General features: G+C 35.1%; 2 protein-coding genes across 6 annotated transcripts in view; one reads left to right on the forward strand and one right to left on the reverse strand.

Annotated features, from left to right (window-relative positions):
• The window catches only part of LOC139982960 (uncharacterized), a 499,934-nt gene that overhangs the window by 249,231 nt on the left and 235,962 nt on the right, over positions 1-14,741 (reverse strand). The gene's annotated exons all lie outside the window — the stretch shown is intronic.
• The window catches only part of LOC139982966 (neuronal acetylcholine receptor subunit alpha-9-like), a 38,905-nt gene continuing 33,486 nt past the window's right edge, over positions 9,323-14,741 (forward strand). Inside the window, exons 1-3 of one of the 5 annotated variants that reach the window (XM_071996224.1) lie at positions 9,323-9,526; positions 12,926-12,988; positions 14,077-14,181. In XM_071996224.1, coding sequence (XP_071852325.1) covers positions 14,161-14,181 — 21 coding nt within the window. In that variant the 5' untranslated portion in view covers positions 9,323-9,526; positions 12,926-12,988; positions 14,077-14,160. The remainder of the gene's footprint in view (positions 9,527-12,925; positions 12,989-14,076; positions 14,182-14,741) is intronic. The other 4 variants (XM_071996223.1, XM_071996225.1, XM_071996222.1 and 1 more) reach the window with 4 other exon arrangements.

The following is a 14,741-nucleotide window of genomic DNA, read 5'->3' on the forward strand; positions in this document are numbered from 1 at the left end:
TGTTTTTACATATGGTTATTGTTGAATATATGTACATACGATTCCTAAATATCCACAGGTAGTAGTACCTACCAACTAAATGAATTATTTAAGCAATCAAAAAACCAAAAAGTGTGCGAACTGCATACATCTAGGAATACAACTTAAGTTAAAGTTAGGCCTAAAGTACAGGTAGGCATGGCCGCACTCACAAATACATATATGGCTTGCTCCGGTTTTCAAAGTGATAAACATTCAGAATTGTTAAGCCCTTGTTTTTCATGAGATGTTAATGCAAATCAACACATGTCTTTTTCAACCAGCATTATCAGCCACACCGGGCCAAGCCTTAGCATAGCCTGGTCCCCCTTATAATTGCACATTCTATAAACACAAACTAATAACAGTTGGGATGGTGGTTTCTCTTTTAATGTAAGTTGGAATATTAGAATAATTTAGAATAGTTTGTACAAGAATTTATATACCAATGGACAGGTGAGGGTTCAGAATTTCATTTCACATGACTCTTATGCAATTTGAGCTCATTCTGTATGCGAATATGCAAATTATGTCCAAAAATGGCATATCTTTTGTCTATGAGCAGTTAACTAAAAGTCAAGAAATTGAATTGTCATCTGGTCTTACGTTATTTTATGATTATTTATAACATTTCCTTTCTGCTGATACCAATAGTGGTGAAATTGGTTGATAAATGGTAGAGATATGAGTTTTTTTTTTTTTTTTTTTTTTTTTTAGGAGAGTTTATATCTGTGACTGTATAGTATATAAATACTGAGTACTTTTGCCGGTAATTTGCAAAATGTTGACAAATATTTTAGGAATGTTGGGGAAATCTCGGTCATAATTTCTGGCACACTATATTGGCATATGCTTGTAAAGGTATCTTTGTAATGTATTTAACTTCTTCTGGAAGATTAGTGACGTTGCTGGGCTGATCTATGTTTCAGTTGATATGAGAAAAAATGAATAGGTCAAAGGTAAAAGTTCCAAGAATTTTAAACGAAACAAAGTTTCAACTGAAGTGTTTGGAAAGAAGTTCAGTATACAACCCCCCCCCAAAAAAAAAGGATGAAGTATTGGTAAGATATAATGCTTAATAAATGCTTACTCCAACTGTCTGCAATTGCATACACTGCTATGATAAGGGCTTGATCACTACTCAATTATAGAATTAGTTATCAGTATCACCAATCCAAATCAGCCTTGGCCTACTTGTTACCTGCTAAAATGACAAACCAGTAATTATAAATTGCATTACATGAATACGTTTACTCTTAAAAATGGTATCAGCGGTACGATAAGTCAATGCTCAGGCCATTTTAAAATGTACTGCCTAGTATAGCCTAGGAAAGCCCTACTACTACTCAAAGGATACACTAAGTTATGATTAGGCGTAACTGAACTTACGAAAAGAATATACTAAGTAACAGTATAAATCCTCCGTCTGTCCGTTATTCTGTGACAATTATGAGTTGACTATGACAAACAGAAGCTAGCCTATTATGTAACTAAATGTATACATTTAACGTTATGTCTATGTAACGCAAGCGAATCAAAATTAGTCGTCTACCCAATTAAGTCGTGAGTCTAGAAGCATTTCTCAGTATTGTCACGTTCAATTATATAATAACTAAACGTCCACGCCACTGTAGCTCGAGTGGTCGCCAACTGTGTGTAGCTTGCGCGTGTATGGCGGTGGATTACAAGTATATTTAGTAACGATAAATTACTTTACTTTACAAAATGGTACAAGTTAGGTTGCAATATCTAACTCTGCATCCGTTTATTAACGTTTTCGCAAAAAAATCTTGTAATCCTGTTAAATTACTAAGTGGACTTTTCTTTTAAATAATTTTCGGCAATACGTAATCGCATGCATACGCATACCTTTACTGAATGTTGTGTAATATTTACAAAATGCCATGTATTTTACTATTCCCAATAACACTTTTACGACATGTTTTCTTAATATTCAAGTACAACATCAATTTTACTAGCTAGTTCTGTATAAATTACCTTGAGTTTCCTGTCTGTGATTAATAACTCCGCAGCACAATTGTAGGGAGTCCGTCATTGTACTCGCACTACAACATACTCTCTTAAAATGAGAGACTGAAATTTCAGTCTAATCGACTGAAATTTCAGTCTAACGATGGATGGGATAAGGGATCAGACTACTTAGACTGAATTCCAGTCTGAAACGTAAAGACTGAAGGTCAGTCTTAATTAGACTAAATACTCTTCAGTCTAATAGACTGAAAATCAAACCACTTTAGACTGAACAGTCAGCAGTTTAGACTGATTTATTGCAGCACCAGTCTTAATTAGATTGAATACTTTCAGTCTATTAGACTGATATCAGACTGAACAGTCAGTCCTTTAGACTGAATTATTACACATCACAGCTATACTGTCAATCTTATAAACTGCAAATTCTGGATTGAACAAGCTTTTCTATTGATCCTCCGTCTTGGCTAAGTGCTGGAATTCTTCAATATAGATGCATTTAAGGTCATCAAAGACAACATTCAATGATCTGTTAATGCAGGGGAATTTACTGAAAGGTGCTACTTCATGGAGTGACTTCGCCTTCACATCCAATCATATTAGGCTATAAAGACCAGAAAATCGTTGTGACAGTCACACACAAAGTACATTAAAAATGGTATTCCATCAAGAAATATAATTGTCAATATCCACCGAACAGTAATTTTATTTCTACTAACACACTTATATATTCTTATATAATTTTCGTTATCATATTAAAAAAAAAAATCAAAACTACAATATTCTGAGGGATGTTCAACAAAACATGTTATCTTTCCAACAAACGTTCAAATTATAAAGATACTTTACATAACAGTGACATATTTTCAGTTCAATATTAATCTGTCAAATTTAGGCTTGAATTGGGCCATCTAAAATGTTCTTTAATTTTTTTGAAAAGGATTAGGTGAGCTGAGAACAGATCAGTGGTGTCGCCAATGGGTGGCCTGGGGAACCCCTCCCCCGAGAGGGAATTCACAAATAGACATATCACCAACCAAGATTCAAATGTCTGGCAACACCACTGCAACAGAAAGCACTTTAAATTCTTTGTATGTCACCACCAGGTGGTAATACCCTGGAATTCATTGACAACACAGCTGTAAATTGAGTCGTTATATACCCAGCTGATCCCATCTCCCGATCTCACTGAACTTTAAATTTTCCACTGTAAAGGATATAGTAACTATACGATCCTGCCCTTACAAAAGGGATAGGATGGAAACACGAGGATAGTACAATTGATCTGGTACATTGCCTTTTTTCCAGTTGTGAATCATTAATGTATAGTAGCAACAATTTCTTAGAATGATTTCAAAAAATTTTCAGCAGGTTATTTATAAAATATTAGGAATGGTTAAACTATATATCAGTGCGGTCAACATTTAATACTTTGTGTTTCAATGATATAGATTGGCGATTGCTGAAAGTCATTATCCAGCACACACAAAGGAAAATATTACAAGCAGTTGACAGAATGGCAATAACTTCATAATGGCTATTAGATAAACATGAATTATTATATACTGCATTCACAATTTCATGATATGGCATTCATATAAAGCAAATTTGTATGCAAAAACAGTACATGTGACTATTATACCACCCTCAATTATTTCTTAACTTTCTGATAGTAATCATATCTAGTGATTGTGATTGGGATTTCAATCAAATTTTTATAAATTATCTGACATGAATCATTTAATGTCGTCCTCTGAAAAAGAAATGTCACTCGAGAGTCGACTAAAAAATTGAAACAGTTTTGACTCATTACATCACTAAAATTTAAAAAAAATGGGAGGGGGGGGGGAATAATGAGGAAAGGATATTCTCAAATGGAATTTTCTACAGTTACTGACTTTATACTAATCAGGTTACTTGCTTTTGATGGAACAAATTATGGAATATTGTGCACAATGAATAATATTAGCTTAATTAATTGCTTAATTAAATAAACCTTCAACATAGTGAGTGCAGTGAAATGTGGGAACATTAAAGTAAACATTAAAATAACATGCTCGAAAAATCATACAAGAAAGTTTTTTAGGCAACTAGGTGTTTGTTTAATTACATTCATAATTAGATCAGTATCATTAAAAAACATTTTTAAAAACCAAAAATCAATTAAATATTTATTTCTGGAGCCCTCCCTATTTATATATAACTGTTGGTAAACTCCGGGTAATCAATTAAACGTTTTAGGGTATGTGTTAGTTACTCCTTAAAGGCATTAAAGACTTGTCCCAAACAGCATGCAGCCATCTGAAAAAGTTAACTTTCTGTTGCTTGCAAGTGATGTTTGTTCGTGTCACTACAAAAGACAGACAGTAATGAAACGTGATACCTTGATATCTTTAGCTGGACCTGAGATGTTCATCCCTGTATCGTTTATACACTGTCATGTGGGTATTGACCGCAGCTGTATGTACTGACTGTACACTAGTGTCTAATTAAAGACGGTAGCAAGCTGTGTTTGTATTTTCTGGGATCGATGGCAGTGTCTAACACTTCTGTTACACCTCATTCGAAACTAGGTCAGATTACAGGCATTAGACGTTCTTTTTGCGCGAGTCTTCACACCCTTTTAAAGCTACTCCATGCTGACACACGTGGTTCCGGACTACAGAGCAATAAAAAAGTAACATTCACTCCTTGAAGTAACTCCATGCTGGCTGCCCTTATAGATGTAGTAAGGATACGGACGAGAGACTTCACTTCTGTTGGTTGCAAAATTCCATACACCATGGAAGCATGGAACTCACAAAACTAGTGTTGTAGAGGGGGAGCATAGTCTATGTTAAATGTATGTTCTACACATCTGTCCCTGCTGGAATGGCCAGTTTATCTGCCACAATGAAGAATTGTTTGGGGTTCAATTCTGGTCCGAGAGATAGGATGAAAGGCTGCAAATATTGTCCTTGTCTGCCCTGTGCTGCGCTCTCAATATCTGTGCCCTCCTGTTTGGTGAAGATAATAATAAATGTGATAAAGGACAAGCAATATGGTATAAATGAAAACATTCTAAAAAAAAGATATGTTGAGAGGTAGAGTTCTATGTGGACTAGACTAGAATAATATTTAGGAGATGATGGAGAAACAAGAACATGACTGGCATTGTACGAAGGAGATATATCAATTCACGATAGGCAGCAATATGTCATCCATGGCGGGCGAGGTGTGTTATGTGAAGGTGGATTCAAATTCAACCTAACATTTATGGGTTATCATGTTGATTTTGCCAGGTACATGGTTACCAAGCAAGGTTTGTTATTAGTTGTTTTCAGAAATTTCTCTTTTTAAGGATAAATTGTTCATGACATCTCCTGATTCCATTACATCAGCATAGAAAACCAGTGAACAAGGAATATGATTTACATTTTAGCCTACTGATTTCACTAATATGTCTATTTGCTTGTAAAAGAAACTGATTTCATAAGATTAGTGAATGGTAATATTACTGTAAAATCTTATAATAAAGACTGATGGCCCACTATATGTTTAACAAAATAACAAAAGCATACCAATTCTTTTCCAGTTTCCACATGATTTAAATACAATGGTAATGGTTTAACAGAATCGTGTTAGCTTCATGCTGTAATGGCTGTAGCAGTAACTACATTTTTTTTCTTCAAATAATTAAGGGTGCTTACAATCTATGCATAATAGTACTGTGTTTTGCAATTTCTTGAGCATTATAATATTCAAGTATTTGTTATTAGGTAAACCTATCCTAGATTCATTTGGGACGATCGAGTACATATTGCAGTTCTGACAAGCGTGCTTATTCACCCGACGAATGGGTACATATGCAGGACAGGCGGGCTAATTTGCCCGACGATCTGGTACCGTGATAGCTTCATGCTGTATTGGCTGTAGCAGTAACTACATTTTTCAAATAATTAAGGGTGCTTACAATCTATGCATAATAGTACTGTGTTTTGCAATTTCTTCAGCATTATTATGGTCAAGTATTTGTTATGAGGTTAACCTAGCCTAGGCCTAGGCTAGATTCATTTTGTGACGATCGAGTACATATTGCAGAACAAGCGTGCTTATTCGCCCTATGATCGGGTTCATATGCAGGACAGGCGGTCTGATTTGCCCGACGATCGGGTACATATGCAGGACAGGCGTGCTTATTCGCTCGACGATCGTGTAAATAGGCCCCACCAATTATAACAATAGCCAAGGCCCTATTTGCTATAGTACAGCCTAGCTAGGCCTACCTCGCGCGCAAGCCTAGAATAACTAACGTTACGAACTGCCAAGCTTTTATTCTTTATTAATTGGAAAACAACAAAAAACATACATACATACCCTCGAACACTGTTATCACTTCTTCGTGGAAACCTTTATTTGTAAGAAAAGTTCTTAAAGACTCAGCCATTGCTAATTTATAACCTTTACTCTAGTTTAGACATACGGTCGTCTGTCTCGTTCATGCCTAGCTGTGTGTACGTCGTGCGTACGTACAGTATAGCGAGTACCTGGCTAAGCGAAGAATATAGTAGTACATATGTACACAAATTGTAGCGCTCGTTGTCACTTATTTTTGTGGGGCGTATTTGCAAGTTTTTGGATGACGTAGGCGCATTTCTATTCTCTGATTGGATACATTTTTCAGTGGAATACAGAGACTGAAAATGGTAAGATGCCATGCCACATGTGATTAGCTGATTGGTTAATACAGTCAGTCCAAAACAGCGACTGAACGGTGTAACTGATAATATAGTCTAAGTAGGTGTTTTTTTTTAGTCTAAGCTCAGTGTATAACACTGAAAAAAATTTCAGTCATACAGAAGACTGAATTCTTCAGTCTATCATTTTAAGAGAGTAGTTACATGTAGGTTACTCGCAACATTGATCCGATCTCTGTTTATTATTTGTAATCTTACTCACACCAAGGGAAATTCCTACTTTTACTCGTACCAATGTTGTTTAACTACTATAAAACAAGTCTGATCTATGTTTAGAATTTGTAATCTTACTCATACCAAGAAAAAACTCTACTTGTATCCGCAGTCACGTTGTTGTACTCGTTAAATATAAATCTGATCTCTGTTGATTTTTTTGTAATCGTACTCATACCGAATCAAACCAACCTTAGTTTAATACGTTAATGCAAATCCGGTCTCTGTTAAGTCATATACGAGAAATTAACACTACAACACAAATGAAGAGCTGGTACATGTAATCAACTGTGAATAAATACTCGTATAGATGGCCTTCTTTTGTGTACTCGGGGTCACCTTTTTGTCGTTAAATTGACTCTACCCAGGCTTTCCAAAGAAATATCAGAAAATGGCGTACGCAAACATTTGTCTCGTTATCTATAAAAAAAATAATAATATGCACATTTGTATGTGCTAATGACATAACAAAATACGGTATGTCAGGTGATTGTATTCTTAAAAAAATGGTCGAATGATGGCGTTAGCAATCAGTTGATAGTACAGTTCTTGATGATAATAGTGATTAACATCTCGTCTTCTTGGTTGCAAAGTTACGCGATGATGCAATGCAAACTCTTTGGGAGAAAGGAGAGAGAGAGACAAAGTAAGACTCAGTCAGGTAAATTATTCAATCTGTAGTAAGATTTTAGCAAACCTTCATCAGCGGTAAAAAATTTAAAAAAAATCTTAGTACGGGAACACAGATCTTACTCGCACAATATGGCTTATTTGATAAAGTAATTGCCATTATTTTCTCTCCACACCCGCCATTCAAATGATTTTTTCTCTCACATCACACAACGAGAGTGGGTATGGCTTGGTCAGGAACCCGGTGGCAAAAGAGCATGTGAGATAAATTCCGGAAGTAAAGTTCTCTTTCTTAGCTACTGGTCTCTTCCCGGGAATGTGGGATAATTAGGTCTGGGGCAGCCTCCCAATTATGTTTAAGTATCATAGCTTCCTTTCTGAATATTTTGCTTGTCTGCCTATTATTATTACAACATTACTTAAAAAAAAAGGAATGGTCTGATTTGTGAAAAAAAAAGGTTTTATTTTTTTGCTATCCTGCAGGAGCCGATCAGGCATCGATCAGGCATGACACTCTTTGATCATCCACCCGGCTGATTATCTGTTATATTAACAAACTTGCCACGTTTCACTGTTATATACAACCGATACATTAATGCAGTACACCACCGACCAACTGATACTGGAAATGGACGTGACGTCATTTCTGTCGTAAATCATTCACGATGAAGGTCTTTGACACCATTATTCAAGAAACTGAGTTGTACACACTAAATGACTGATTAACGCACACCCTTTGCCTACTGACAAAGATTTAAATACGTTCAATCTACATTTTCTTACTCTTATTAAAGAATCAAGTTAAGAGATATCAAATTTATACATCCAATTATTCACATAACAAACATATTACAATGTACACATGCAGGGTGTACTTTATTGTTTAATATGTTTCGATAGTGATAGACTAAGTTCAACATTTCTCCGACTGATTTAAGTTAGGAGCTCAACTCTTATTAAAGGGCATAGGGCGAATGAACAATGTTATAAAAAAGGATGTTTCCATATGGCCATTGAAACCGACTGCTTTGTGAGGATCTTGTGATCCTTCCCGGATTTATTCAGATATCAAATGATACATTCTGAGGCATAGTTAAATTACTTTCAGGTTCTAATGTTCTCGGCGTCTGTCGTCCATTATACGTGACGTATTATATATAAACTTGAACAATTCCTCAACGGTGTGTGACGGGACTTAATTGTACTGTATTATCCAATTAATTTTTAATATTAGTTATGGTTTTCCTGTATTGTGGTCCTAAATGTAACAGTGAAAACCAATGAGCACCATTATTTTCCATATTTTCCATATTTGACTTCAATCATTTTTTTGGAACCAGATAATAATAATTTCAAATTTTAATTTATTAGCAACGGAACTAGCTATATAAAAGCAAGTGTGTCATCAATGTTTGCCTGTTAACTTATTTTTGTGTTATTTGTAGTCGTCGCTATCCCGTAAAATCCTGAAAGTTCTCAACTAGTTGAGTTGCAAGATCTACCTACAGTTATTCATTATGTTAGTTCTGTGCAAGGTTGTTGAAAATGAGTTATATTAATCATTAGAAAAAATCTGAACCCGACTCGAATTTAACTTATTTTCGGGTTTCATATTTACATACAATGCAGTTTACGTCGAGGTCAAGTTGCAAACGTGGCGAATCCCTGCCGTAATTTACTTTTCATCGGTATTGCAACATCGTTGATTATATGCAAATTACCCGCATTGCGTTTCACTTTACTTCGCCACATCTCCTCAGTATAAGAGACATTTACACGGTGAAGTCCAATCCAGTTAGCTTTGTTCGGTACCACTTATCCTGGTCTACTTGTAGTGTGACATGACACTGCTGTTTTGGGATTCACGTTTCTTGTAAATACTTACAGTCAGCCTAGAAGCTTGAGCCTCACTCAACGGATTAAATCGGTATAAACTAAAGGTAGGCCTATTGTTGACTTTTTTGTTCCTATAGCAAAACCAAACAGGTGTACACTCACTGGCGCTCCCAACGTACTGTTTGACTCTTTGAACAGAATAACATTCTTGAATAAGTAATGCATAGTCTCATTAATTTACATGAATACACTTAATCATCATTTCCAGACGTGAACCATATTCCATTGTTATACCAATCAATATTTACATTGGAAGATTCATTTCTTTGGCACCCGGACCTTCTCCACTCCTTCTGGCTACAACTGATTAAGCCCCAGCAAATAGTAAATGGCATAGAATATATATGAAATTTACCTTTAAAGCGATTGTACGTTAGAGGCTTACGCTCGTTGACAAAAAGATCACTTACGGCCTTCATATTTTTATTAAACAAATGATCATAATTTAAAGTACTGTTGTTAATAAGAATGAAGGAGTTGTTCCACATCATTTGGTTTCCAAAACTTTCCTTCGGAGGTCAAAAGGACCAGCCACAAACAATTTGCCTCACAAATTATTTTCTTTATGTTGATTACATCGTTCTTAGAATTCTTGCCGTAAGAGTTCAAGTGAATATCGAAAAAGAAAACCGTCAATGGGCCTTTATTATCATTGCAATTTGTTCTAATCTATGTACACTTTAATCAGTTTATAAAGCTGTGGACGTGGGTAACCTTTAGCTATCCGTCGCTAATCTAATCAATAATAACTGAACGTTTAGTTTTTTCGTGATTACCCGACCAAGCAAAGTCAAAGATGACTTTTTCTAATAACCTCTCTAGGAGTCTGGAGAGCTTAGGCACGTAGTTCAAGCGAAACAAGTCATTTACGTCCCATTAATTTATAGTACAAACGCAAGTTTCAGTCTTGTGAAGGATACGCAGAGTCTCGTCAATATATTTTTTGCTACCATCAAAGGAAAACGTAGTATCGTCGGAATATAGCCTAATTGTTACTTCCATGTTGTTAATAGTGGTACCTTTAATTATATTATTATTCTGAATCCTAAAAAGCTAACATCTTAGCAACTAGAGTAAACAAGTACGGACTTAGAGGGTAGCCTTGCCTGAACCCTCTTTGAACAGGGAAGAAACCTGTAGAGTGCCCATAATTGCAAATACAAGCAGTTCTATTAGTATATAAGACTTTAACTCACTTTTTATAGCTACCGTTAAATTGGGAGTAGGAGAGTGTGCTATCAATAAAGTTTTATTCCAGTTTAAAAAAAAAATATATCAAATTCTATTATAAATCTACCGAATGGACTATATTCCTGCTTAATAAAATTAAAAGTTAAACTAGGATTAATAAGAAATACAAACTCTACGACTTACGGTAGTCCCATGCGAGAATCAATTAGTTCCACCCCACCTTTTCAGTTAAAAAAGTACGACACCATATTGTGTCGCAAAAAAGGGCACACAAAGTGGCGACTGAATAGGATCAGCAAGAGCAAGAGCAAACAAACAGGAAACAGTCAACACTTTAATCGAAACTAAGAGAAGAACCTCGGTAAATGTTGAGCCGAACCGTGGGTGAAAGAGGCTTCTACTATTCAAATTCAAAAGGTTTTACATTTACTTATCTCTAGCCGCATCCGCTAAAACGTAATATGATCCCCTGCTGGGACATCTCATTCACCTTCCCTGTTCATCTTCTCTTCTCCTTTAAATCCATTTTTTGTTAAATTGTTAATTATATAGTAGCTCTCAGATTCTAACGATTGTCTAGCATTTCGAAGAATAACAATTTGACAATGACAACACATTATTTCTAGCAATTGTACACAGTACATAATTGATTGGCAAAGAAAGGTACAAAAAAAAAAATAATCATGTTAATCGATATACAATATTTAAGCTATACAAATGCATTGAAAAGGAGAACAAAAAAGCGCAATGCTTATAGAATGTTTTCTCCATTTGAATGTAACAAATATATACATATACTGGAGAAAAATTGGTGAAAGGAAAAAAAAACTACAAAACAAAATTAAATAATATAAAACAAGAAAAGAAAAGAAAAGTGGGGGTAAAAAATTGTCGTAAATCAATACAGTAAAAACTGGAAGTAACAAATTACTTTTGGCAAGTTAACACTATTTATTTTGTATCTATTTTGAAAATAGTTCAAGGTTGGGGCTTACTTAATTATAATATATAATGAGTTCCAGAGTCTAACTCTAGAAATGGAGATGGAAAACTGTTTTTCTCTTGTCCTTGCATAATTTACATAGAAATTATATTTAAATCGTTTAATTGAAATTAAGGAAATATAATTTTGTAGAGTTGAAGTTAAAACCATGTGAAAAACTTTGAACATAAAAACACCCGTGCTGATATCTATTATATGATGTAACTTTAATGCTCTTAATTTGAAAAAAAAAGCTCAGAGGTATGGTCCCGAAGTTTAGCATGACAAACGATACGAATAACCCTCTTATGTTTCAAAATAAGAGGGAACTGTTGGTTTTATGTACTTCCCCATGCTTCAACGCAATAATTCAGGCAGGGGAGACAAATAGCAAATTTTAGAGATTTTCTTTGAAATATGAGTATCATGATCATTCCAAGTAAGTTTATGGTCTTTAAATACACCAAGTAACGTTGCAATGTACACTCTTTCTATATCGGAATCAGTTATGGAGATGTTTAAATTATTTTCACCTCTACGGTTGAGACTATCATAAACTTTGTTTTGTTTACGTTGAGAGATAATTTATTTAATGCAAACCATTCACTTAAATTATGAAGTTATTTGCTCACCAGATTACATAAAACATTGATATCTTTATGACAACAGAAAATATTTGTGTCGTCTGCAAATAATACAAAATTCAAAATATTTGAAGCACTACAAATATCAATTAAGTAGAGAATAAACAACTTGGATCCAAGGATTGGTCCTTGGGGTACCCCGCATGAGACATCAAGAAAACCGGACTTGGAATTCTTTATTTGGACATATTATTTTCTATTAGAGAGATAACTTGAGAGCCAGTCATGGCCTACACCACGGAAGCCATAATGATCCAGTTTCTTGAGTAAAATTTGGTGATCTATTGTATCAACAGCCTTTTATAGATCTATAAATACCCCTACGGTTGATTTGCTATTGTCCAGAGATGATGTTATTTCTTCAAGCAAATGTAGTATAGCCATAGATGAAGACCTGTCAGTCCTAAAACCGCATTCTGCAGGCTCTCTGCAGGAATCTTAAAAATTAACCTCTTTTCATCAATTTGTCGTTGTTTAGCTGCAGCTTTAGAATAGGCAATTGACACGGATCCTATAATAATTTTACATGCTTCCCATAGCAGGCTAGGGTTGTGATTGTGATGGTTACTGATTGTCTGCTCAATAGTGTCCTTGACTGAACTGATGTTATTTTGGTCTTCCAACAGCAAAATGTTAAGTTTCCAAACACCTTAATACCACAGGCATTACCAACGGCTGTTTCCATGGTTGTAAGGTACTTTATGCCATCTTGATTACAAAACGAGATCAATAAATGACGAAAGTAGAATAATTACATTTTCGAGGATATTTTTGTGGATGGTAACACGAAATGTTTAGCAATTCATATGCAGTCTTGGTAAAGAGTTATCATCTACAGACCCATTTGACTGCAAGCACGGCATTAAAACCCTCGCACGGTGTTAAATTTGTAATGTAAACAGGCAGCTCGGGGTTGACTCGGGCTCAGTGATGACCTATAACTTTCGTTGTTGACTTGTTACGTTCGTAATTTGTTCAGGAACGCAGCCACCAAATATGTAAGTAGAGACCGATAATTATGACGTGCGGGTATACTAGTAAATGGAGGGTGCTTGCATCCAAAAGTAGTTTGAATTTATTATCAGTGCTGGACATCAAAAGGCTTTTGGTTTCGCGGATTCTTTTCCTATTATGAAAAATCGCAATGCAGTTCGATGATCACTGGTGCTTACACCGAGCAAGGGGTCTAATGTAAACGGTCGTCGGTTGCGAAAGCCTGTCCTACTCAATTCAGATAGATCTACATACTGAACTTTTCCTTTTAGATGTTAAGTGTTCAAATGGTCATACTTAGTACAACTTCAACTAGGGCATCACAATTAAGCCTTCAAATGGGTCCCATCAGTGTATAGCGACATACAAGCAGTTGAACCATCTCTAGAAACATGTTATATCTGAAGAACGGTCGCCATGGTAGAAAATGCTGTCAGTACATCAAAATCACCGTTGACAGAGTAAATACAGGGATAGATTCGGTACAATTAGCAGTTGAACCGACTGAACAATTTCTAGTGCTTGTTCAAGACGAAATAAATGCATACTGCTATTGCAATGTCACCTTTGAGTGGGTACATACAGCGTTGGGAGATTAAAGTTGAACCCACTAAACGACTTAAATGTTATCAAAAGCATTTTTACAGTCGTTTGCTGAGAGACACCTACGTAGGTGTTGTTTTCGTATATGTTGATTATTCCTGATAAAGTATGACACCAGCATATAAAAGAAGCTATATAAATCGAAGCATAGCATATCTTCTTTCATTCTTGATTAATATAGTTTTGGGTTTGGATGAGCTGTGACATCTTCATAATCGGAGCATCATGTTTTTCTCTCACTGCTTGCTGCTTACGTTAATGTTAAATGCATATCCCTCATATTTCGGTGAGTATGTTGATTAATTTAGCCGAATTTAATGAAAAGACTTGAAAATTTATTAACAATACCTGTTAGCCTTGTTAGAGAATTTACATTTGGATTTGTAATGCATGGAACGCTCAGCTCTTTGGTAAAACGGAAGTTACTACATTTTCGTTAGGGAAAATTTTATATAGGTTTGCGTAGATAATAGGTTTATTTTTCATTAACGTTGAACAAAAACGTTAACATAATCATTAGTATACGTAATAAAGATAACTGTGATGAAAACTTCCACAAACAGCTAAAAATTATCTTAGGCCATGTGGAAGATATCACAGATTTAATGTTTGGTCATACATAATACGGAAGCCGAGCTATTCAAAATATGACATCGTCATCAAGGCACGTGTGCTTCAATTGAAATCATTTTGCTTAATAAATGACTGTTTATTATGGCTTTTATAATGACAAAATAATGTTGTTTGTTTCAATGTCAACACTTTTAACATACTACCTTGAACACATGAAATGAAAAACTATAAAAAGTAAATTTCAGAGCATAGCCTCTCTATAACAAATAAGAT

The sequence above is a fragment of the Apostichopus japonicus genome, chromosome 16 (assembly GCF_037975245.1).
Source record: "Apostichopus japonicus isolate 1M-3 chromosome 16, ASM3797524v1, whole genome shotgun sequence".
NCBI classification, from domain to species: Eukaryota; Metazoa; Echinodermata; class Holothuroidea; order Aspidochirotida; family Stichopodidae; genus Apostichopus; species Apostichopus japonicus.